The sequence below is a fragment of the Harpia harpyja genome, chromosome 5 (assembly GCF_026419915.1).
Source record: "Harpia harpyja isolate bHarHar1 chromosome 5, bHarHar1 primary haplotype, whole genome shotgun sequence".
Classification (NCBI taxonomy): domain Eukaryota; kingdom Metazoa; phylum Chordata; class Aves; order Accipitriformes; family Accipitridae; genus Harpia; species Harpia harpyja.
This window is the reverse complement of record NC_068944.1, coordinates 36789331-36815638: the sequence shown is the minus strand read 5'-3', so window position 1 is coordinate 36815638 and position 26308 is coordinate 36789331. Positions and strand designations below refer to the sequence as shown.

General features: G+C 40.5%; 1 protein-coding gene across 7 annotated transcripts in view; it reads right to left on the bottom strand.

Moving 5' to 3' along the window:
* LYN (LYN proto-oncogene, Src family tyrosine kinase) overlaps window positions 1-26308 on the bottom strand; it is a 55004-nt gene that overhangs the window by 4816 nt on the left and 23880 nt on the right. For 6 of the 7 annotated variants that reach the window (XM_052786928.1, XM_052786932.1, XM_052786930.1 and 3 more), the window contains exons 3-12: window positions 25999-26047; window positions 25800-25905; window positions 25351-25449; window positions 25138-25241; window positions 23471-23620; window positions 22032-22184; window positions 14922-15104; window positions 13944-14020; window positions 3110-3263; window positions 1201-1332 (exon numbers count right to left, since the gene is read on the bottom strand). In XM_052786928.1, coding sequence (XP_052642888.1) covers window positions 1201-1332; window positions 3110-3263; window positions 13944-14020; window positions 14922-15104; window positions 22032-22184; window positions 23471-23620; window positions 25138-25241; window positions 25351-25449; window positions 25800-25905; window positions 25999-26047 — 1207 coding nt within the window. Of the gene's footprint in view, window positions 1-1200; window positions 1333-2786; window positions 2931-3109; window positions 3264-13943; window positions 14021-14921; window positions 15105-22031; window positions 22185-23470; window positions 23621-25137; window positions 25242-25350; window positions 25450-25799; window positions 25906-25998; window positions 26048-26308 lie in introns of those variants that run through there. The other variant, XR_008235170.1, reaches the window with a different exon arrangement.

Below are 26308 nucleotides of genomic sequence, written 5' to 3'. Positions count from 1 at the left end.
ATGTCTGGTTTGGCTCTACCTCTTATATGGAAAGTTGATGTGTTCTTCCATAACATAGTGTAAAGTTGGCTGCCATCACCCCTTCCCTGCTGCCCGAGTCTCATGGGAGGTCCGGTCTCGCTGTGCCTGGAGGCATTGAGCCTACTGTCATTTCAGGGACTCAGGTCTGCCCCTTTGCCGTCTCTGGCAGTTCAGGGTGCAGAATTCCAGCTGCTCACTAAGTGGTGGTGAAAACGTTTTCACTGTTTAAACAGCAAGAGCTGCTGCACTGGAAGCGCTGGGAAAGCTTTGCTTTGATGAAATATCTGCTCTCCCTTTACTGCCTGTAAACTGCAGGATCCTAAGGGTTCTTCTCAGAAGTTATTCCATCTATGAGATGTGCAGTACAGGTGAACGTGGCTGTACTTTCCCCATTTGCCCACAAGATAAGAGAATTTAGGTCAATTTTCCATAACCTCAGTAAGCTTAAAATGAATGCAGTCTGCTGCCTGGAGTTAATCAGCTATGCCTGAGATGTGACAATTTTGCGTGCATAAAAATACCCTTCATCTCTGTGTGCTGGAAACATTAATATATATTTTGTTTAACAGAAAGAAAAAGGAAACATGAAGCACATAACCACAGCTACCTAATGCAGCCATAATTGATGTACTCTCTATGGTCTCATACCTGAACCGAATGGAACAATGAAGAGTAAATATTCCTAGCGGTATGACAGCACTGCTTTAGGGTCTGCTTTCATATTTGTTTAGATTAGCTATCACTGACAAATTATTACAGCCTATTTGCTTGTAAAAACATGCTTTCTTAGTACTTTCACATGTTACAATATTAAAAACTCCAGCAGCTTACACAGCACCATTAGAACTTGTAGCACCACATCCTCGCTATGGGACTGTGCTGCTGACTGTAAAGCTGGGATCTGTGACAATGCAGCATTTGCTGCAGTTGTAACACCTTTCGAATATATAAAAACGACTATGTGTTCATGGTGCCATTAGTCTGTTTGCTAAAATTTACCCCAGAGAGGCATGTGATTGACACATATGGTGACTATACGTTTTCAAAGCAATAACATTACCTGCAAGACATTTTCCAAATCACTGCTGTCACTACTGTCAGATGCCAGCTCTTTCCCTGCGTATTTTCTTTGCTTTTTAACACCAAAACCAGAGTAATGGTATAAACACACGCCCATACCTGGATAAGGAATCTTTCCATATGTAACGATTTCATACAGGAGAATCCCAAATGACCACACATCAGATTTGATAGTGAAAGATCCATAGTTAATTGCCTCTGGTGCTGTCCATTTAATAGGGAATTTTGCACCTAAAAAAAAAGTAGTCTCAATCAGTCAAAGGCAAATTTAAACACTCAATATCAAGTCACTAAAAGGTCTTAAACAACCTGCCTATGATACCCCTAAATTAGCAAAGTTACCAGCAACTCCTTCTGTCCAAGAGTTATCAGCAGAGATGTGCTGCAAGTCGCATGTTGCCACACTGCATGTCCTGTGTCAGAGGTGCAAATAAGATGGCGAAAGTTAGATCGCACCTTTTGACTCTTAGGTATGGTGAATTTTTGCTAAAATTATAGTCACCAATTTCCCTTCTGCCCAGTGGTGAGGCAACAATCTTACAATTCCCATCACCTGGAACTTTGCAAGACTTTAAGTTTTCCTATTTTAAAGAAAGTCAGTCTAGCTTCAACATACACTTTAACGCATTTCACATTCAGCCATAGATGCAAAAGCAGTAGCAAGTCACATCTTAAAAAGTCAGATCCTAAAATACCGTCTTTCACGTCTAATTAACTGATTCCAGAAAATCCCATATAAAACCAAACTCCTTGCACTTAAATAAGAAAAGTTCAAGCAGCCTTTGTTGGGGAATATTACATTAGCTCTTCAGACAACGAAGAGTGATACAAGCAGATTCTCTCTATGCCCTCTTTAGCCTGCTCTATCATTCTGGCACAAAACACCAGGTAAGCTAGGAAACTTTTCTGAATGGCAGAAAACACATCAAAGAAACTCGGCATAAAGAATTTTTAACCTGAAAAGTTCATTTAATCAATATACAATGTCCAGAGCTAGCTAAAAACCACAGATTTGCATTCTGTACCTCTGAAAACTGGTTAATCAGACCCTTCCCTGTGATCTACTGAATGAACTACTGTTACCCAGTGACTGCTGAATAGCTCATCTTCCTTTAATCTCAACCGTAGTGCATTCTTCTCTTCCTTCCTCATACCTTAGCTCTTCCGTTCCTGACCTACATTATCACAGTTTCCATCCAGACTGTGAAAATATGATGTACTGTCTTTAAAATGAGAGGGGGGAAAGCCAGCCAACAAACCTGCTCCGAAAAGTTACCCTAATGCAATCTGTGCACAGAGGCATAAATAAAAACTTTTCACTGCAGCAAACTGACTACGTACTTCTTGAAAGGATCCTTGACAACATTAGCAAAACACACATGGCAAACCCCAGACAAATATCTTTAATAGCATGATTTCCCCTCTTGCCAGTCCTGACCCTGCTGTGATGTTACCTCCCATCCGTGTGCTGAACAGGGACATGACCCAGCCCTCCAGTGTCCCTACACGTAGCAGCAATGCTGCTGAACATGCAGATCAATGCTGCAGTTTCTAAAGCAGCTTCAAAAGATGAGCGGTTCTGCAAAAGGTTTTTTTGTTACCAGCAACTACAACTCCTGGGGCTCCTTCCTTTCCCTAAGTGAAAGGAGGTACCTATGGCATTGAAGGATGTGAAGAGAAAATACCATATTTTCTTGGCATTTAATTCAGTGAGATGGAAGCTGTGCCTGTGCAATTAATTTGTTCACTTCAGAAAAACTTGCGTGCAGTTAAGTAGTCTCAATTTTCTTCCTTCTTCAAATTTATTTAAAATAAACTTTTCAAAAAGCCTGGGGAACACAGAAAGGTTATTTGTTTCCTTATTCTATTTTAAAGTTGTTGGTATTAGAACGCTGCCTCTAGGAATTTATCATGGCATTTTCTGTCCTTGGTGACCATATTATTGCTAGATATAGCCTCACTGCCTCCCAGAGGCAGAAGTTTTAAAGACAAAAATAAAAATACATACCTTCCCTTGCTGTATATTCGTTGTCTTCGATGACTCTCGCTAGTCCAAAATCAGCAATTTTGCACATCAGTAAGTCCGAAACCAGAACATTGGCTGCTCTCAAATCTCGGTGGATATAATTTTTTCTTTCTATGTATGCCATCCCTTCTGCAATCTGTAACCAAAGAAACAACTGTTTTGATATTTCAACGCCACACAACACCATCAGCAGGTCCGACCTCTCTGTTCTTTCAAGGTATCAGCAAAGCCGCATTCATTTATTCATTACCAATATCTTCGGAGCATTTTTTAGACGGAAGCAAGGAAATGGTGACTGCCATGGAAAACCTATGTGTAATCCAGTCCTGCAAAACTATACTTACAGTAGCAGCTTCAAAAGAATTGTTTGGGTGAATAACAGCTGGCAGGATTAGAGATATGTATTAGAGACACTTCCTGAAACAAAATCTTAAAATGTTCCTAAGATTTCTACTAAAATATTCTCTTCCCCAGATTATTAACCAGTTTATTTTCCAAATACTAAGAAAATGGAAGAAATTAATAAGTTAAACAAGATACAGATGTTCCTTTAAGGATTGATGAAGCAACAGTGCAGAGAGAGTTAAAAAAAACCCAACAACTTTCTATTTACCCAGTATAGGCCTGGACAATCAGGAAACAATTACTAAGGTAGGGCAAACAACTTTATCTTTATTTTCTTCTACAACAACACGTACCTGTTCATACATGAGGAGTGTTTGGCAACAGCCAGCTCTCAGATACTATCATACGTAAATTTAATTTGTATTTCAGCAGCCCAAATTAATTTCCAAACCAAATTGAAGATGACTAACGTCCTCAAAATATGCACTGGGGATGATTTTTTCAGTATGTGCCCAGATTACCCCCCCCCCGCCCCCGAAGAAAAACATTTTACTTTTCAGACAGAAAAAAAGAAACTGAAATAATAGTTTCTAAACTCAGAGCAATAAAACTGATATGTAGATCATATTCTGTCCAGAAGTTTAAGAGGAGCTAGGAAAACAGAAAAATAAACCCAGTGCTGGTGAGCTGTCAGTTTTTCTCTTCCTTGTGAGACTGGGGTGATGGGTCATTCCCAGGCAAGGCCTGCGGTCCAACCTGTGCCGCAGGTACCTCTCCAGGATGTCTGTGGGTGGGTGACGGACAGCTCGTTCTCGGCCACATGGTCTGGAGAATGCACAAGCTCTCAGATCTGCTAATGAAGCAGCAGTAAAGCAGTAAGGGTCCTTCTCCAGTGCCAGTCCCCGGCACACTCCTACACGGGCTCTTTCCTCCCCACCTCAGGAGAAGACAAGTGCACGGATCCCTTCTCAGCGCCAGAGATGCTCGTTTCAACCATGCAGTAAAGCAGGCAGGAGCACCTGACCAAACTTTAAGAAAACATTAACATCGCTTCTGCTCTCCATTTTTAAAAAGTCCCCGAGGGGAACTGCAAAGGCACACGCTGCCACCACTTACAACACAAAACCACATGGTCTTCGTTCCTCTTTTTCGGTTTAGGCAATGGAAAAATAGAGCCACTTGCCCTCCCACCTCCCTCCACTGCAAACCTCTTCTTACAAACTGATATATTCTTCAGAGCAGGGTGTTACGCTGCCCTTGTACAACACAGGGGGGTTCTCACACTAAACCAGAAGGAAACTCCGATGATGAAGAGAATGAAGAACACCTGCATTTCACATTTTCTAGAAATAAGTAAGACGTTTTATAATGAAGGAAGCAGCTACTAGTGAATAATTGCCTTATTCTCTCTTATAAGAGAGTCTTACTAGAGACTTACAGACAAAATAGAAGAGTCGTATTTGATTCAGAGCCCGCTCTGCCTCTCTCTCCTCCCATGCCATTACTTGGGTTTGGGGAGGAGTGAGAGATAAAAGGGAAGGTTTTGCTGTAAGATCAATGCTGAGACTGGACTGCCCAGCTAGGCAGATACAACCAAAATGCAGACAGGCCCACTAATGTCACCAAAAATACATCAACCATCACAAAGGAATCAACTTTCCTCCTACTTCTCTGCACAGATTTAACATTCGGGTGAACTGCTGGAGGGGAATGAAGAACCACTTCACAAAAAACACTTTTGTGATGGCAATATTTAGTTTCCAAGGCCAACCAAGCAAAGCCATTGGAAAGACCATTTTATTTCCTCTTATTTGTGCCAGACTCACTGAAGTCATCATCTGATTAGTCACAGATGAAGAACGTGACATCAAACGATCCATTATGCTTTCAGCAAATACAAACTACATTTCCGTGAAATTCCAGGACAATGGTTTTGACTGCATTGAATCAGAGAAAGTCAAAGAAGCCACGTACGTGCAAGCATTTGGGCATGCAAAAAATTCCTGAGTACGAAAAGAATAATGGGCGAGGAATTTTGAATGGGAGAAGGAGGGGAAATAAAGCAACTGGACAACTGAATTCACACATCTGGTCACGTTAAACTTGTGGGAAAAGAAAAAAAAAAAAAAGAGGATTTTTTGATCAAGGGAATGGGTGCCAGAGCCCATGTGATAACTCTTTATCATAAATTGCTGGGTTTTCATTGCCAAATGATATGCTAAAGGTAGAGAAATTCATGGGAACAAAAGAAAATTAAAGCCTTTTCCCCCCCTCTTTCAATGATCATTGGTACCTGTCAAGACTGTTCGGCTACATGTGACTACTACTCAGGAGTAGGATGGGAAAGCTAATTTGGGCTTCTGGAATATGTTTTGTGGCCTTTAAGAGAGGATGCTGCCTATACTGCACAAGCATTACTACCAAGAAGGGAGCAGTTTCCCCTTTACCTTTAATGAACTACTGACACACTTCTAGAAATACCCAAGTTAAATCCTTTTAAAAACAACCAACCAACAAATCTCTAAATACTAGGAACCCAGGGTAAGAATGGAAGAAAAGTCTTCTGGAAGAAATAAATCACTCCACAAGACAGCCTCCGTCCTGTAAAGCTTCAGCTAAAAGTCACGCAAGAAAGGAATGACTTCGGAGCCGCAGTTCTGCAGGCAGCTCTGTCACCCATTTGGGGAATCATTTCAGCTGGCAGTGCTCTTTCCTCTGTTTCTGCTCTTTCTAATTGTAAAACAGGGTAATTACTTGAGTTTCCGGTACACCTGTGGGTCATTTCACAAATAGGTATAAAACTCTTTCAAAATCCTGAAAGAAAATAGTAACAAAAGCATGGAGCAAACAGCGTTGCTTTGAAAACACGCGTTCCCTAGTTTCTGACCCATTTTTTGTAGCTTCTGAAGGTGTTTGGAGAAAGCAGCAAAAGCAGCAGAGGACTTTGAAGCAGGGAGGGGAGAACCTAATAAACCAGAGTTTCAGGAGAGGACACTCTGCTCTCACATTCTGAAAAGCAAAAGCACTTGGTCACAACTCACAGACTTCCTTGGTGAAACCTCACAGTTGACGTTAAACAGCACGTTGAAGGATGGGCAGTTCTCTGCTTTTCCTTTTTTCAGAAGGTGAAATTCAGCTCTTTTTTTGTTTTTTTTTGCTACAAAACCAGAGAACTTCTAGATTCCTTCATAGCTCCGTTTTTCAACTCAAAGGCATGTTTGATTTCAACTTCCATTCCAAGGTCTGATCCTCTTTTGCAAGAGTTATTTCAAACAAGCCATGTTTTACACATAGTTTGCAATGCTGTTTCTTCATGCAGAGAGTGGGTTATGGCAACAGTGTAATGGATTCTGCTTGCACATTTCTAGGCTGTATGTAATAATGTGGAATTGGAATACTAAAGAGGCCAGGTGGGTTTGCTTAAGGTCAACCTGATAGGATGTTTTTACATCATACCGATAATGTTTTATATCATGTTGAGAAAGAAAACCAAGTGGCAGGGATCATGAAACAGAGTGGAATGAAAATGAAAGGGAATGAAAGAATGGCAAAATATGAAGGTTGTTTTTTTAATCAGGAAAGCAAGTTTTAAACAACCTGGAAGGCTGACAGGTGCAACCTCATGGGAAAGAAAACATCTCAGGAACAACCACACCATCAAGAAAACAATTATAAGTGCAAGGACAAATCATACTTGTTGTAGAGACAGTGCCTGATAAGAAAAATTTGGCCAAATCATACATGGTCAGAAATTACAACATATAAAAAAAATACCCCAATATGACAAAATCCAGAGAGCCCACCCACAAAAAGTGCTACAAATAGTAAGTATAAGTAGGGGCGCATTAGTAACAGGATAAGACCAAGGAAAATATTCACCGTAAACAGATGGAGAAGACTACATACAAATGCTACAGAGAAGTTTTTAAATACCTGCCTTTGCTTCAGTCTCTACTGAAAGGCCAAGGATGCACATGTGGTTAACATGAATTACAAAGGGGTAAGAACACAGGATGGAAAAGGGAAAGAACTGGGTTAGGACAGTTTAAGTGGATAGGAGTGGTTTATGAGACATGTGAAAACTGCCAGGAAATCCAAACTCACACATCCCCACTTGCCTGCAAAGCAGGCAAGCAAAATAGGGAAAAAACATAAGTGATGAGTCAGTATTTAAAGGTGAGCCTAGGTTTTTTTGGTTACAAATGAAGTCAACTCAGAAAAAAACAGAAGGGCATGACCTACAATTTCCAAAATACTGAAACACAACGAGTCTAAGAACCTCTCCAATCCTCTCCTGCCCTATTTTAAACCAAACTCATGTAGAAACAATTACTTAGAGATGGTTTAGGTATACTTTTAAAAGATTTCCCTTTGTGTTGGCAGATGGGGCTTTTTACTCTTTTCAGGATCCGTACTATAAAACTACACGTGAAACCGCAGACAGTAGAAGGCAGGGATTTGTGAATAAAGGCAGCTTCAAAATTCCCCTCTGTACGGCTGCTGCCTGTGAGACAAGCGAAGCTGAACCACTGCGCCGGCTCCCTGGGGCCACGCTGGGGCTGGGATGCTGCCCCTGAGAGTCCAGCTGTGCACAGGACATCTCGGCCGCATCCCTCGTCCTTTGCTCAGCGGGTGGGGGACAGTGGCCTCACAGCTGCTCTCAGCTGCCCACCCGGGGTGCTCAGGCCCACGGCTCGGCGGGATGCTCCTGCCAAAGCAGGTAAAGCAGCCCGAAAACCAGACTGGAGATGAGTGCAAAGCACTTAGCGGTGGGAGGGAGCATCCTGCTGCTGAATTTTAAGCAAAGGAAATAATGGAGCACCTCCTGAGGTTCACACTGCCTTAAATTTGGCAATTCTTAGTTCCTAGGGAACAGCCTCACTAAAAACAGTCTGCAGTTTTGAAAAGTTTGAAGCAGACACATCTAATTGATCTGGACAGGGCTGTCTTTGGTCTGGGATTAACCAAAACCAGGTTCCTTTCAATAATGTCCAGATGCATAATAAAATAAAATAAAATAAAATACACTCCTTGATCACAGAGTTTTCAAAAAGAGAGTTCATCTTCACATGACTATTTGTCTATGAAGAGGGTGTAGACCCTTTATATCAGGCAACTGAAAACTGTTGAGAAAAAGTCACATTTTAATCTTCAAGTGCTCTATTAGTGTAACATCAATTTTCAGTTTGCAGCAGTGCTTATCCTAAAGGTGAAGTCAGGAAAGGCTGCAAAAACCTATTCCTCTTGCTCCAGTCAAGCAGCTATGTAATCAAAGCAGACCCACAGGGGAAAAAAAAGGATTATTAAAGTAACGTATGTAATTATGCACTGGAATGTTAGAAGGTATCATTAAAAATGAAAGAAACCTGGAAAGGAATATGGCAAGACTGCAGTGGAAACCTCCCAATGCCAAATAAGAGTTAAAATTAATTCTGACTTAGGACTTTCCCCTCTCCTCTTAAAACAGATGGGAGAGAGGGATTAAAACACCGCATCAAAAATCTCTAGCAATTTTATTCTACGTATATTGTTATTTTAATGGCATTGTAGCCTTAGAAGGCAGAAAGAAGAGGATAAGAGTTGCCAATGAAGTTGTAGATCATAGAAGAATTAATGAAAGTATCAGTGCTGCATGGGAAAGAAGGAAGACTGGTTTTGTGACAAAGCTTTGACCAGTTTGAAAGGTATGACATGAGTATGTTCAGTAACAACTGATATAATTTTCCTAACCACAGCCGCCATGCCTGTGTGTGCTACATGGTAGATAATGGATTTGCATAAGAAGCAGGAAGAGTTTAGACATGCAAAAGGTTCACCGAATTTGTGTTGTACATTTTCAGCAGATCTCATCAAACAGAAGCAAGTACGGTTTCAAGAACTGTGAAAGAAAGAATCGGGAGCTCTTTGGGTAAATTACCTCTGGGGCAAGACAAAAACCAACTAGTAAAATCCAGTTTGCCGGTCGCTTTAGTGCTGAAGGAGCCAGGCCGTTACTTGTGGGTGACCAAGGGAAAGGCAGGCAGTCTGCGCGTGGACAGTTTTGGCATTAGCCAGATTTGGCAATGTAGCTCGTGGATAAAACGATGAAATTCGTTTACACTCCAACTCGTAACTGGGAACCAACAGCTAACAGAACCTTTGGGTTCCCTGAGCTGACAAGCAGAAGCCCCACGAAGGGGAACTGCTTGTCAATTGTTTCAGCTAATGCCTGCCAGATGCACAGCAGCTGCGAGACCGGCCGATGAGGTTGCTGTGCTGCTGACGCACGCACCAGCAGTAGCCACGCAGGCAGGGAAGTGGGATCAGATTTTGCCTTCTCTGTGTTCCTGGCTGTTTCTGGCACGTCCGACATACTGACAATTCTGCAGACTTCTACGGGACATGCCACAGCTCTGCTCTCTACTAAAGCAGGTAGTATGTGCTTGAAGAGACATTTGCAAAACTCAGCTCCCTTTAAAACGCACTCCTTTCAGAGACTTCTAGCATTCATGTCCTGTGGCCAAAATCAACTTTGCCAGGGCATAGCTGACACTAGATTTCCCCAGCCCCTACTCATAGGCATTAATTAAAACACAAAAGAGAAACTTCAGCTCTTTCAGAGGGCAGACTGCTTTAGAAACCGAGCTGGACCCCCTCCCTAGCAAGCATTTTCTTGCCATGTTTTCCACAAGCCTAATTTTGTAAATTGTGATTGTTAGTACAGCAAAAAACCCTATAAAAATCTTGAATCCACAGCTGTCCCCTAAAGTAGTCACTAGATGTAACTGTAGAATCACAGAATCATAGAATGGTTTGGGGTGGGAGGGACCTTTCAAGGTCATCTAGTCCAACTGCCCTGCAATAAGCAGGAAGGTCTTCAACTAGATTAGGTTTCTCAGAGCCTCATCCAACCTGACCTTGAATGTTCCCAGGGATGGGGCATCTACCACCTCTCTGGGCAACCTGTTCCAATGCTTCATCACCCTCATCGTAAAACATTTCTTCCTTATATCTAGCCTGAATCTACCCTCTTGTAGTTTAAAACTATTACCCCTTGTCCTATCACTGCGGGCCCTACGAAAAAGCCTGTCCCCAGTACTCAGCTATTGCTGTCAAAAATGGCAATCAGTGAGTGTGGATGTTAAGCTAACAAAACAGCAAAATCAGTATAGCAGAGTAGGAGTACATTTCATTACTTGCTTGAAAAATGCTATCTTTTTAAAAGGTGTTTATTTCACCTGGGGGAGCAGTCCTTACTTTTCTTTTTGCAAAATCAGAATGTTTCACCCCTTGTAAATGCAGATTTCTTTCAAGCCAAAGGTGTTATGAAGTCAGGGAGTGGAGCACTGACAGCAGTCTGGCAATGGAAAGACCAGCGCGCAGTGCTCTTCAACACCACTTGGAAAATTGGCTTCAGCTGGGGGTTTATGTTCAACTATCTGCACTACATTCTTCAGCTATCTGATAATTACAGAGACTATATCCTCCCCTCCCTTTCTCCCAGTCCCAGTCCCTCCTTATCTGACAAGGCCATTGTAAGGTGGCAAAGGCCATTCCTCTGGATAAAAAGACAACATACTAAGTGGGACCACTTCTTGCCCATTTTCCTCCTGCTGCAATGCAAGTCCATTGGTAACGCACCCTTCGGCAGTGGGTCGGGTTCTTTCAGCAATTTTTGTTGCAACAGATATCTTGTGTGCAGACATGTGGACGTGAGCAAGGCAGCTGTGTAGCATGGTTGGGAGCAGGTCAGCCTTGTGCAACATCACAGATGTACGAGAGGAAAAGTAAGCCAATCCTCATCTCTTGCATTTTCACTCTTCCTGAGAAGCTGGGATAGTCTGGTAAACTGCCTTGCCAGAGTGGTGTGATTAGACAGCCATGAAGAGCTCAAGTCTGTGTCCACCAAGGCAAAAAAATATGCTTGATCTTATTTAAGTAGTTCACCATGAACTTCCTTCCATGCTTTTTTTTTTTTCTTTAACCATTTTTTTTTTCTTTCTTAACATAGCTCTCCAAATTTCATTCCCCTTAGGCTGTACAGAGAGGTTAACATCACTGTTCTAAGAATAAATTAGGGTTCCATTTGTACAAACCAGAGTCATACCAAAAAATACTGGACACATTTTATGTTCTCCTTTTGTATACAGCTTACATTTTGGAAAAGTGTGATCCACAGGTCTGCAGTAAAATTACCATTACCTTAGCAGTAGGCTAACAGAGTTTGAAAATATTTTTTGTCTGTCTTTTGCCCTGAAGACCCATCAATTAACATTCAGACTGTCATAGTTAGAGAAGACCAGTGGAACATCTGTGCTGGTCAGAGGGAAATCTCTGGTCTGAGAACCACACGCAGCCTGCAAGTCTATACCACACAGTCTTGTTATTACCCAGTGGCATTAAGGGCTCTTTACAAATGTGGTCAAAAACCCCACAAACTCTTTCTGTAAGAAAAATCCCGGTGTCTCTGTTCCAAAGTTTTGTTTGAGCTGCAGTTAGAAATCCTCAGAGAGGCCTTCCTGAACACCCCTTTAAGATGACTCTGCAACCCAATGCACATCTCGCTCTCAGGAATTTCTGTTGGTAGTCTACATCCTATGTGAAGAGAGGGACTTCTCGTGCCACCTGTGCTGCACAAGGTCCTGGCCTCTGAGGCCAAGGACAGGAACTGGCTCTGAGAGGTTGCTGTCAGATCGGGGCGACAAGTGATGTCCATTTCAAGTGACTCAACCTTCAAGCTTTGTTAAATGACAATTGCTGAGCCCTGTCATCTTGGAAGTGATTTACCCAAGTTGTACACAGTTAGAGTTGCTCTCTAGTTCATTAAGCTTTTTAAGCCTTAAATTTCTGAAAACACTATATTCATTTAAAATGAACACGACATCCCTAACTCCAATAAAAAGGCCTGCTATAAAACGACATGTGCTTTCCTCTCCACATCCTGGGTCTCCTTTCATATCACTGCTCACAGATGTTCTTCTCTCCCTTGAATTTTACACACTATTTTCGAAGCTACATTTTTTTTTCCTGCCCACTGTTATTGACCTCTCCAGACCATGACCTTGGATCCAGTAGGTTTTCCACATCTATAAAGCTTTTGCCCCACTAAATTCTCAAGGACAAGTTACCCAAAGAGTTCAGAAAACTTAGAAAGCCTATAGCTACACTGAACCAACAATTATAGCAAAAACAGCTCCTGCATTGAATCTATGTTAAATAAAAATCTGTATTTAATATGTTGAACATCTATGTAACAATATGTGATACATAATATACCATCGAATAGAATAGTTGCAGTTGGAAAGGACCTCCAACGATCATCTAGTTGAACTGCTTGACCGCTTCAGGCCACTCTAACCAGAAGCTAAATCATGTTATGAAGGGCATTGTCCAAATGCCTCTTGAACACTGCCAGGCTTGGGGCATCTACCACCTCTCTAGGAAGCCTGTTCCACTGTTTAACCACTCTCTCGGTAAAGAAATGTTCCCTAATACCTTATCTTATATTTATTTATATAGCAATACTTATATAAAACAGTTATATAATAATCTTATAGTGATTTTTTTTAATAAATCCCTAATGTTTTATTACTTCTTTTTAAAGTTTTCTCATCTTTCCTCATCAATTGTAACAAGTTAGTGTAATAGGGTACAAACAGTCTGTAAACTCTAATGCAGAATAAAAAGCCCAAAAGGTTGGTGAAACAATAACCTACCAGAAATGCCTTCATTACCTAGTAGTAACATGAACTACAACTTGCAAAAGTGCTGTTCTTACTCTCTTTTCTTACATGCCTCCCTGGACTTCTAATGCTGGTAACTGCCCGAGGTGAAACGCTGGGGTCCAGGCACCTTTGATTCAGGCTTTGACACACAGATCACCCTGGGGTGTCTCTGTACAGCTTTTGTTTATGACATGGCATAGCTCGTATAATACTTTTGAAACAATCATCATGGTTCATCAATCAGATACTAGTACCTGAAATATCATTTGATTGGATTTCATTTATTTCACTGTAATTTACATAAGAATTTGAAACCGACAATAGTCTGTTGAGGTTAACAGAGAAGTTTGACAAATGGACATAACTTAAGAAGTAAAAATGAGACGTTTATTAACACTGAAGGAATCTCATAAGCACAAACTCACAAACTTGTACTTACACTTTCAACTCACAGCTGCTCAAAGTGAAAACAGCTTTTCCATGAAGGAAAGCGGCTGCGTACCACTGCCATCCAAGCAGGGTACCACTGCCATCCAAGCAGGTCACCAGCAGCATCTAAAAGCTAAGTCTAACTTCACATATTCCCTTTGAAACATCTTTTATCTATTCCCTCCTTTCAACTAACCTTACTCAGACTAAAACTTATTTGAAAATTAAATTCCTTTTTAATGAAAAAAAAAAAAATTAGGATAAAGTTGCCCAGCATGAGTTTTGGACTCAGAGAGAAATAAACCCCCTTAATTTTGAGCATATTTCTTAAAATTTACCTGAGCAGAGAAGTCGATTAGCTTTGGAAGCAACAATTTACTTCCTTCATCACTCTTCAGAAAATCCAGCAAGCTTCCTGTGACAACAGAGAAAGATTAAGTCAGTGCAGCTTATTACCAAAATAAAGGTCACACCATGTCCTCAATTTTCTGGATCACAAAATTTTTGCAGTGAAGTGTTTTGATGTATTTTCAAGTTGACTACAGTAAGCTGGTCTCTTTACATGAACAATATGTCAGGTATCCAAGCTTTGCAGTTTTCCTGGGTGTAGAAAACTCCCATCACACCAGTTCAGTGGTGTTGAGTTTGGTTAAGTACCCTAGTCTGCCAGCTATTAGGAAAGCTGTCTAGGAGAATCACACATATTAATCGTTTCCAAGTCATAAAGAATAAGTGGCTTAACACTTGTTTATGAAGTTACCAGCAGAATTCCTTGAAAACGGAACAAACTAAGAAAAAATACCACCCAAGACAATCTGAGAAAGACGCCTCACTTATTTTGTATAGTAATGCTCTAATAAAGGTTGTCCTTTTCTAGTAGTGCAGTGATCCTTGCAGGACCACTCATCACTCGCCTTATTACAGACGTATTTATCAATTCAAGGGCCACATAAGGCAAATTCTAAGGTTTGTTTTAATTGCCTTGCTATGACACCAGATACAAAAGCTAGGTAGGGAGCCCAAAGGAACCAGAGCTATTTGGGGGTTATGTTCTGCATCTGAAAATTAAAGATGCTATATTTAAGAAAACTGTAAAAAATTTATTTCACAAAAGCAGCAAAGAGTCATAAAATTAAAACCTCAGCCCTCCTCTAGGATAGGTGCTCCTTCACTTTATATCAGAGCATTCAAAAGAATAACGCTAAAATCCCAAGCTTTCATTTTTTATTCCTTCCTTTTTAAAGAAAGGTGACTAATTTAGGAGAAGCAGAAGAGTTTCCTAAAACACTGCTTTGCAGATCCAATGTTGTTCTCACCTTTTGCCATGAATTCTGTTATAATATAAATAGGCTCTTCTTTGGTCACTACAGCATAAAGCCGAACGAGCTTATCATGCTGGAGTGTTTTCATGAGGTTGGCTTCCTCCAGAAAGGCTTGCACAGACATCGTTCCAGGCTTCAGAGTCTTCACAGCCACTTTCGTACTGTTATGATAGTAACCTAAAAGGTGGGAATACAATCAGTGTACTTGAAGTCACTCTGCGCTGCACAGCACCCCAACTAGTAGGAATTTGTAAAGCAGGTGAGGTTGGATTCCAGTAATAGCTAAGAGCCTGAGAGCAAGTGCCAGATGTAGCACAAATATTTACGCTAGAATTCTTTTTTATTTTGCAACTGATACAACATTGCAGTGAAAAATAATCCATTCCCTATTTTTAGAAATAATTTATCTGAAAAAAAAAAATTAAAGAAAGCAAATTATCTTCATACCAAGTTTTCATTTACAAGTAGCCCATAAAATGTTCAAACAGTCCAGAGATGTTTTAATGAATGTCTATGTAAACTGTCTCAGAATCTAACAGAGTCCATGGATTGCTTGCAAGATTCTGGAGCATTTTTAAATGCCATGATTATAGCCATTTTATGCATGCTAGTCTCATGCTTATAATCCCTGCTGTAACCCTCAGTGCTCAAAACAGAGCATTATAGGAAAGTGCAGTCGAATGAGTGTTCTCATGACCAACAAAGATATGCTGCCAGGACTGCAATCCTGCAGTGTACAGAACAAGATTTTAAACATGATAACTTCTTATCACGTAGCCCATGCCAAGAGTGGAATAGACTGCGGTTGTTTCATTTCTCTGTTTATCAAACCTTCTAATGTAATATTCTAATTGTATCAAAAGCAAAGTAAAGAGAAAAGCACTGAATTATTTTCTGCTTTAATGTTTTCCAAACATTAAATAAATGTTAAAATAGCATTAAAAAACAATAGAGTAGCAAGTACTGCTCCTAAAGTTTATCTTGTGAAGTCATCTAATTTGAAAAAGAAAAGAAGGCACAGAGAGAGAGAGAGAGGGATATAAATACCACCTCTCCCTAACATTTCACATTTACAGAATGCTTCAGTAATATCAAACCCCAGCCTTTCATCCCCCACCATACCCATTTCAACATCGCAAAATTTCTCGGAAGAGGTAAACTTTCGTGACTCAATGAAATAGCCTCATTTCCTTATTCAGCAACAATCCAGCAAGTATTACCACAATGGATATACTTCTAAACTGGAGTCCACAATTTCCTTATACTATTTATCATCTTAACATAGGAAATCAGTGGCAAAGCAAGGAACTAATTTCCAGATCTTAAGTGATTGCTCTAACCACTGGGTCTTCCATCACCTTTCTTAAAGAAGGATCATCACCTGAGGAAAGCCACTATGTCTATTACAAATTATTCACCTCCATGATTATTAAATATATTTTTCCAACCACGGACAGGTCAAAGCATAACAACGATATGCCTCTGGATGATCTAATAATAAGAAATGACAACTACAGGTCAAATTCTGCTGTTAAAGCTCAGGTATACAATTTATATCCATCAGAAAAACGGATGTTAAATACCTCTCTCTGCTTAAGAAGAAGAAAGCTTATTTGTATTGTTTCTACTATTCCACCACTAGCAGAGCACTAGTGTCACTCCCAATTTGTTGACTACTCTACTGAACATACTAATTATCATTATTTCTGTGAAGCAATTGTGACCAACACACTTAACATTTTAACTATGTAACAGTATTTTACATTCACTAAAGAGATCCACCAAACTACATTTCTCCTTACAGAAAGTTTGTGTTACTAACAACACCTCACCCATACTGAGGTTTTCTGCAGGAAAACAGTCTACCCTGACCCTCTGGTGGTAACACACAAAGCAAAGTAGCTGATGAGAGCACTAGAGATAATTGATCCTGCTCTCTCTCACGTTCATTTATTTCATCAGGTATCGGGAGGCATGGGACACCAAAACACTGAGGAAAGGTGGTCATGAACTCTATGATCATACACAACAGCATCTGTAAAAAATGGACCCTTGATAGTTTGGCAAAACTGGAATTTGTCACCTCTCTTGCCCACTGATTACCACCAAAACCAGCGTTAGTTTGATTTGGGCTGAGGACCACATCAGATCTAGAGCAGGTAGCATCTTTTTAGTATGCGGCTGTACCAACCCAGTTTAACAAAGTCCTAGTCCTCATGCCAGGTCACTTATCATTACTGTGAGAACCTCTGTGGTAGTTTCCATAAAGATCGTCTGCTTTGTAGGCACATTTTCACTGTACAGGTAAGAAACTGCAGCCTTTGTGCAGGTGGAGGGAAAATTAGTGACCTCAAAGCACTTCAGACAGTGACAGCAAATTTAATGCTCAATCTGCATCACAGAAGCATTCCAGTGATACACAGGGAGCTGTGGGAAGGGGTGGCTACAGCACTGCATCACCCCCGCTTTGTACAGTACCTGGGGCTCTGAAGCCTTTGCTAACATCTGCCTTGGCTGAACTGAACCTGGCTCCAGGTGTAAACCCAGCGCTTGCTGTGTCATGGTATTCCTTGCCATATGATATGAATGAACATATGGTCAGTTTGCTGCCTGAACATGAATTCAAAAAGATAGGTAAGCAATGAAATTCTTGCTTACATCTAGAACACCTGACATAAAATTTGGATTCTTTGTAATTAACATTCAGCTCATGTATGTACTGTAAAAATCCATTTCTGATACTGATGGGATGTACCAGCAAGTTTTCTCGGTTCATTTTAGATGCCTTTTATTTTAATAACAGTATTTCTGCGGTATGATTTACTCTGATTTTTCTAACAGCTGCATAAGAAAATACACATCCAAAATGCATATTACTTACACTCTAATTTGGGGGTTACCAAATGAGAGAATCTTTTACACATGAGATGCAAGCAAAATTAATGCTTGTCTCATTAATAAAATACACTATAATGGCTCCATTTGGCTTGTTAACTTTTTTCTTAGCCCTGCTTGAGAATTCTCTTCATGGATTATTAATACCACAGAGCATTATGGTTCACATCATATCAGTGCACACTACGAAAAAAAATGCATAAAACATAGACCCTACTTTTGCAGTGCTACTCTGGTTCATCAACATCACTAAAGCAGCTGCCCAGATGCACTGAACTCCATGGTCAAAAAACCTGTCATCTCATGGCAGGAAGCAAGTCTCTCTGCAGTTTAGACGTCTGTTAAAAATTAAATGTGATACAAGCAATAGTATGCAAGTCTGAGGAATGTGATGATGTCTTACAGAGAGCGCCATGATGTTCTCTACATGTTAGAATAGATTCCCCCCAAAATTGTTAGTGTTTCAGGTATTTATTTTGGAGTTGATTATGATTATTTTGACAGAGTAGTATCTTGGACAGCCAGGTTGCCCCCAGATTCTTGCATGGGCTTAACCAGGCCAAGCTGTGATACGAATTTATAACAGACAATAATGAGGTTGAGCCTACTGTTTCTGACCAGATCTCCAGGACTGAAGATGAACAACTTTGTGAACAAGCCTGCAAGATCCAGCTTTCTCCTTTCTCTGCTTTCGCAGTAATTCCCTGCAAGGTTATACTGGGAACAACTTCTTTGAGCTACGGAGGTATGACACTGTTAGAAGCCAGATAATGTCTCAGGCCATTACGATTGCAGGAGGTACTGGGGAAGAAACCGAGGAACAGCGGCTTCTCTCATCCTGTTGCATGTCAGCACATCACTCCTCCCTCACCAACTACAGCCATCTCTCAGCTGAAGAACAGAGGAATGCAACAGTAGCTCCATCTCTAGCTCATCTCCATACAGCCCGTTAAACATGAAGGCAGAAAGCACAGGCTGCAGCTTTCTAACCGCTTCCATGGTGCAGTGCATAAAAAGTGAACACAACTCTGCCATGCTGTTTTCATCTATCATGTCCACACAGCTGGTGCCCGAAACACACACATAAACACTAATTTTGTAGCCTAAAACCAGAAAGTCTTTGTAAAATGTATAAAATTACACATAGGTGTAATGAAGAAAGAAATTAAATGCACTTGCAGTGATAGACAAAACTGGGAAATTGACCGTCCTTTATAGCAAGTTTTCTCTGCGTAAAAGAAACCCTTCAGAGTTGGAGGAGATTCACCTGCCCACTTCGTAAGTGACAAAGATTCTCTGCACTGGTCACACAGGAGCACAGCTGAGTGCTTGGGGGATACTGGGATCTGCTTTTTGTCCCTAGGGTTTTCTTAGTCCTCCCATAACATAAGCTAACTCCCTCCAAAATGTGCAAGAGGAAGATGTCAACTTGGAAGCCCAAAGAGTACTTAGGCACAAACTAAAAAGAAAAGACTATAAAAGATATGCTGGCATATCTTCACATTGCAGTAACAGTGTTATCTCTATCTTCCCATATATCACAGAATCACAGAACGGCTGAGGTTGGAAGGGACCTCTGCAGGACATCTGGTCCAACCCCTCTGCTCAAGCCGGGCCACCTAGAGCCAGTTGCCCAGGACCATGTCCAGACAGCTTTTGAATATCTCCAAGGATGGAGACTCCACAGCCTCTCCAGGCAATCTGTGCCAGTGCTCGGTCACTCACACACAGTGTTTCCTGATGTCCAGAGGGAACCTCCCAGGTTTCAGTTTGTGCCCGTTGCCTCTGGTCCTGTCACTGGGCACCACTGAAAGGAGCCTGGCTCCGTCCTCTTTGTGCCCTCCCCTCAGGTATTTACATACATTGATGAGATCCCCCCGAGCCTGCTCTTCTCCAGGCTGAATGGTCCCAGCTCTCTCAGTCTTTCCTCATAGGAGAGATGCTCCAGTCTCTTCATCATCTCTGTGGGCCTACGCTGGCCTCTCTCCCGTAGCTCTGTACCTCTCTTTACTGTGGAGCCCAGTTCCTCTGAATAGGACACTGTTCCCTCGGAAATCACAATTCTAAGTACCCTTTATCAAGAAGAAATTTATTTAGTAATTAAACCATGGGACAATATTTCTCTCTAATTCACACTATGGCTGAAAAATAATGTTGTTCTATATGAGGAGAAAGTGTAACAACTAGCTCTCTAAACAGGAGAGCATAACAACTAGGTTATTTCTCAGTACCTCTACATAACTCTTGATGTCCCTGGTTGATCATTACAATACGCAGTGTTTGTTGATACCCTGCATCACACAGGTGACCTAATACATCTTTTCCAGCTTGAACTTCCTTGGTTCTAAGATTAACCACGCTCCTGATCTGAGAGGACCTGAGCCATGCAAATCAACTTCTCTCACTTCAGAAAGGAAGCAGAGAAGAGGAAACAGCCATCGCTTTCACAGTAGATTAATTTTTCTCACAGTGCAGCAATTCAGATGCAGAGGTTAGGCCCAATTTAGATGTTAAAATAATGACACAAACAAGAGGAAACATCTTGACCCAGAAACACCCTTTTAAAGTTTTATGCCTTTGTGTGTGCGTGTGCAGCAGTAATCACTTCCCAAAATGATCTACATTTTCAAGCAGGTGATTACCTTCTGCCGCAAAGTCTTTCATAGCGTTTCAGTGTCAGTTAAACATTTCTTGCCCTGCTTTATTAGAAAAAACTGCACAATGACTGACACTTGTCTAAACTAGTATGTAAATTGTCACTCACGTATATCATAGCTAGAGGATTTCTTAAGCCTTTTCTCATGAAGGCAGATAAAAGGCTGAATTTGGCTGTATTATATTATAGAGATGTGTTGCTTAAATTTTTACGTGATTTATATCAAAAGATTGCACCTATGACTGGATTAGAGATTTCTGATTGACACTGTAGTGTGTGTGGAATTTGCCACTCAAAAAGAACCACTCTCTGCTTTACTTTTCTAAATGAGAGCATCTCTTCAAAGCAATAACATTCCTGTCATACTGCCACACTCCTGTGGGTCATCCAAGCTCCCTTCATAGCTTAGTGGCTTCTAGTAAGCTTTAGGATGCACTTTTAAGTTGCTCAGAAATGCCCTGCCTATAGAATCTTGCTTAATCATCATCTGATCTATTATTATTATAACCGTAACCATTTTATTACTATTTAAATATAATGTCCAAAAAGGAGACTCTGGGAAGGGCTAAGAGAATGGTTTGGCCTGAAAAAGCATCCTAATGAAGACTTGGGGAGGAAGGTATAGCTTACCTCAAATAAGAAGGTAACTGGTAACAAGTGTGTAAGTAATGAATAGTAGACAGAACATGCAATATGGAACGCAAAAGAATACTCAGATGTCTGAATAAGCAACATTTCAAAAGCAAGAAGATTAAATAATTTTTACAGACCGTGATTAGATACTGGTTGTAGCCCCTCGCCACAGGAAGTCACTGAGGCTGGGAAAATATTGTTTATAAGCAAACAAAGCTAATTATGGTTACAATAATTAATGCTATCATTTTTTGCCGGGTATATATTAACTTTTACAACTTGTAAGCCTTATGACACTTTCATTAATGGGGACTTGCATGATAATTCAAGGTAGGGGGTGATCAATCTCTAATTTTCTTACAACGTAAGTCATGCACTTTCTAAGCAGCAAGCTGGCAGACAATAATCTTAGATGAAGTATCCCCTTTTTTCACCCAGTGTGGCAGTCCCGTGCATTACATTGTAGTGTCTTCTTTACCAAGAGACAATGAAAACCCTATACATAATTCACTAAAAGACATTATTTTTTTTCATATCATGTTCTTTACCACTTTCGAACTTGAAACAAAGTTCTGAGAGGCCCACCAATTTTGAGAATTGGGAGTCACATCTTACTATAACCTTCTACTTCCCCCACAAAACACAACCAAAAAACCCCTTATTGTCTTTGCCTTTCTAAATTACAGTGCTTACTCACTATTTTTTTCCTTTAAAAGACACCAAAGGATTTGTTCCACATCTCTGTCAGGTATCTTCCCCCTCACAAACCCTCTCTCCTCACAAGAAGGTATATGCTGGGCCTGATTTTGCTGTTTTACAAGTATATTAGACCAGGCTCGTGTCCACTGTTTTTCTGAATGACTCTGAAATGACACTTCTTTCAGCAGATTTAAATATTTGTTTCAAAGGAATAAACTTACCCATCCAGACTTCTCCAAACTGACCCGCTCCAAGTTTCTTTACTAATTTAATCGATTCCCGTGGAATTTCCCATGCATCTTTATCCCATGGTTTTTGAGGCTTGGGACTAATACACGCTTTTTCCAACTTTCTGCATAAGCCATCTGATTGCTCTGGTTTTTAAAGGAAAAACAAAATACAAAATCCGTTACACTTCTGTGCCTCATGACTTGAGACAAACATTACTTAACTGCAAGTTAGCACTAACCAACTCAAAATAATGTTCAAAATAATCAGATGCTTTGATGAAAATGTAACCTTTCTGGTGCTTTCACATAACTTTAAGAGCCTCTGAACTGAAATTTGGTATTAAGAGACAAATCTAATAAAGTGTCACATGCTTCTGGTTATCATCATATTATTAAGGGGTTTTAGTACAATTTGTATCAAATAATGCAATAGAAGATCTGATTACTGACAGTATGTTGATGAAGATACACACTGGAGTCAGGCTGGGAACCTGTATTCTGAATTTGTCATTAAATTTTCTTGCAGCATGGTTTCAGACACATGTGCATGCTAGCATAAGCAGGTCACCATTATTTTTCCTCCAGACACTGACCAGCTATAACTTTAATACAGATGTCGAATAATTCTCAGGTTTTCCAGCTGTGCCAAAGAATTACCACACATGTCTAACAACTCAGAGTACATCTCATGGCCAAGTCCTCAGCATGGCTTTGAAAAATCACTATGTGATTTTCTGTCCTACATTTTTCGTCTTCTCTGTCTTCCCACTTACAAGACTAAAAAACCCCATATTTTTGAGATATCCACCAGGAGATTATGTAGAATGAAGTCATTTTTGTAGCTAAAACATAGGTAGAAACTTGACCTTGACCCCCCCATCCCCCTCTTTTTTAGTAATAAATGTATACATTCTATGTGGGTGCAACTTTCTTTCTTTGAAGTCAATGGAATTTTACTTCCTTCAAAACACCATTGACAATTAATAAATAAATAAATAAATTTATAGGAAAAATAAAAATGATTCCACACTCAACACCAGATACAAGACAACATTCACAAGACTGCACGTATTTCTGCTAATTGTGAATACAAATTTAGTCTCAAATACAGAATTAATTTATTTACAAGGCAGGCAATTCTTACTAAAGCATCACATCATTGTAACTTTGATGAGTTGTTTTATAAAGCTATTATTTATTTCACAATGGTATGCCACAGAGCAAGCAGCATTAGGTCTGATTATGATAACAACGTTACTTGGGTTCCGACCAGTTTTACTTTATCTTTGATAGCACGCATGCCTGGGTTATTTAGAACAAAAAAAAAAAAAGATGAAAAGGTTTGAAACAAAACAAAAAAGCATTTCTTTTCCTTCACAGGAAATAATGGCTGTATTCTATTAAGTAATTCACTAACTGATTTAACTTACTTTGATAATGTTTGATCATATCATTGATGTTGGGAAAAGTTATTCTTGGAGAAATGTAAAATCCTCCATTGTCTAGACTCCTAATTTTGTAGTGCTTAATAACATCGCCGTGCTGTGGATCATAGTCTCTTATGGAGAGGGAATAGCTGCCTGTGGATAAAGAAAGAATGATCATTAACAGATAGCAAAAGTCTACAGTGTCCACGCATATACAGTTGAGCCTAACAAAATTACCTTTTTGTCTGTTTTTCTTTTTACTCCCTTATTTCCTCAAAAAGCATTTTGCAATCAGCAGGAGGAAGTTAACCAATAGCCAGCCCTGAACTGGTCACCAAGATGCTTACAGTCACACTTTCTTTTTCAATCTTATTCAACAAACTCAGGAGTTCCATAATCCAGGCAGCTCCACATCCAACGCCCACTTTGGCAGAAAGTCCCCCCAGCTCGAGTGGAACTGGCTGGGAAAGCCAAGCCAGGGCTGTCACATTCCTCAGGCAGAAGCTGAAATTTGGAGATCAGCATTTTGGAAAAGGAACACGCTGGATGTCACGGGCCAGCTAGCAAAAGGATAGTTTGGAGATGGCTTGAGGCATACAGGAGGGAGAGCAGATCTGTTAGTCCTAGGGAGCCTAACCTCAGCTGGAATTTAAGATGGAGCAGCAGAGCATCTGCCTGTAACTACACAGCTCTTCGCTTCTTCTACTAGTACAATTCTTGTTGTCTGTTTTCAAAGGATAAGAAACCACTTCACCCCCTCCTCTCTCCCCACACACAGATCCAGTGACAGAGGGGATAGAAAGAAATATTTTGGGGATACTTTGCCTTACTCTTAGCAGCCTATGTTGAATTTAGGAGTCTTCCTTTGAGAACTTCTTTTAGGAGTCTTCATTTGAGACCACAGAAACAATGATATGGGCCCTTTACATAGAGCTACCTAATTAAGAATCTGCAGTGTTAGGGCCAGAAAAGTTACCCTGTGGAGAGGACAGACATATGATCTGCTGAAGGGATTCATGCGTCTTCCTCTGGAGGATGCAGTGTTAGAATACCCAGCTGGAGTATCCAGTCAGGCTGCTGTCAGAGTCCGGATGCTGGGGCAGAACCTCCTATGTCCTTCTCAAAGTCCCAGCCAAAGAGTCTGGAGACTTCACTAAGCTTTTCAGTACAAAGAGCTCTGTCTACAGCACAAACCTTTAGCAAAAAGCTTTTTGAAAAAAATCACACTACAGTGCAGAAGTGTAAACCCTCTTTATGCACCAACTACATTTTAAAGCTTGTAGCAATGGGTAAAGACCCAATAATGGAAGACTATAAAACGCAGCATCTACTATTTACAGTGAAAAGTGTCCTTCAATAAAGGAATCACAAGTGTTAGGAAGAGAAAAGATCTCTCACTTCATTCATTCCTACTTCTTGTCAGTGTAATCACACACACACTTTTTTTTTTTCCCTTATCTCAACTTTGGGTGTCAACCTGTAACTCTCTTCTCTCTTTTCCTGGTGATTTTCTCATCCTTCTCACTCCTACAGAACTGCAGAAAATTCACACAATAGGACACACTGGAACTACTCCACACCCAGTGCCACCTGATGCCAATTTTTGTGAAGACAGACTGTATGTTTTTAACTCTACTATCAATTCCAAAGTAACCCACCCCAAAGCCTACCTTTTAATGTTTCACTTTCTCTGATAAGGAAAGCTCCAGGACTATTTCCAGGAGCCAGGAGTTGTCTTTCGGCATCTTTTCGGGTTATGTCTTTGAAGAACCATCTGAAAAGTATTTCAAAGAGTTAGAACCATTTCTCTCCCCCACCCACAAAGGATACCCCACCAGGGTGATGAAGTAGTTTGCCAGTATTTAGAGCCTGGGAGAACTTACTCTTCTGTTTCCAGGGTGTTTACTTTTGCTACGTAGTTGCTGGGAATGAAGCCTTCCTTCCTTGTCGTGAGAGATTTTGCTCTCCACCATTCTCCCAGCCTGAAAAACAGAAACAACAGTAGTATTCACAGGAAAGGAAAATGATAAAGTGTTATTTGGGTTCTACTGTGCTGAGAGCTTTGCCCACGCTGGAGAGAGAAGCAGCACCTTTCCTTTGAACTCAAGCCCCCCAAGAAGCCATTGGCTCCGTCGGATCAGTGTTTGGTCGCTGTTACTGAGGGCAGCTGCCAAGTCCTACCACCAGCTCCACGTGCATTTGTTTTTTCACATGCAAGGGAGCTCTCTTACCATTCATACACTCATGTTATGAGTAGGATGTCAAAACCTTATAAAAGGAATTAGATGAGCCCAAAGAAAAACTACAACACAATCAGTACGGTCATACTTACTCCTCAATAACTTTCAATTTTTCTCCTTTTTTGAAGGACAAGTCATCTTCATGAATGCCATCATAGGGATACAAAGCTACCACAATAACTCCATGCTCCTCTGTTTCTACAAAGGTAGAAAGCCAAAAAGCATGTTCGCATTATTTTCCAGGCTGACGTGGGCATAGCACACAGCAGTAAGATTCCTATGAAAACGTACCTTCACTGGCAAACCTCTGTCCTGGTAAGAGCTGTGCTTCTGGATTTGCCTACAATAAAATATGTCTTTAATTAAGCAGTTTTAGATCTTTGTGACAATCTTACATTACAATTACATATTATTCAGTTGCTTTGGTATCATCTTGTATGTCTTAAATTAAAAGGAAAAGCTCCAATCTTTTCCCACGATTCTTCAAAAGCAAATTACAACATAAAAATATATTAAGCCCCCACTAGATTTTGAACTGAGCAGCTCAGACCTTGGGAAGGTGTGACACAAGCTGCGGGGAGGCAGTTCACAGCTTTGTGAC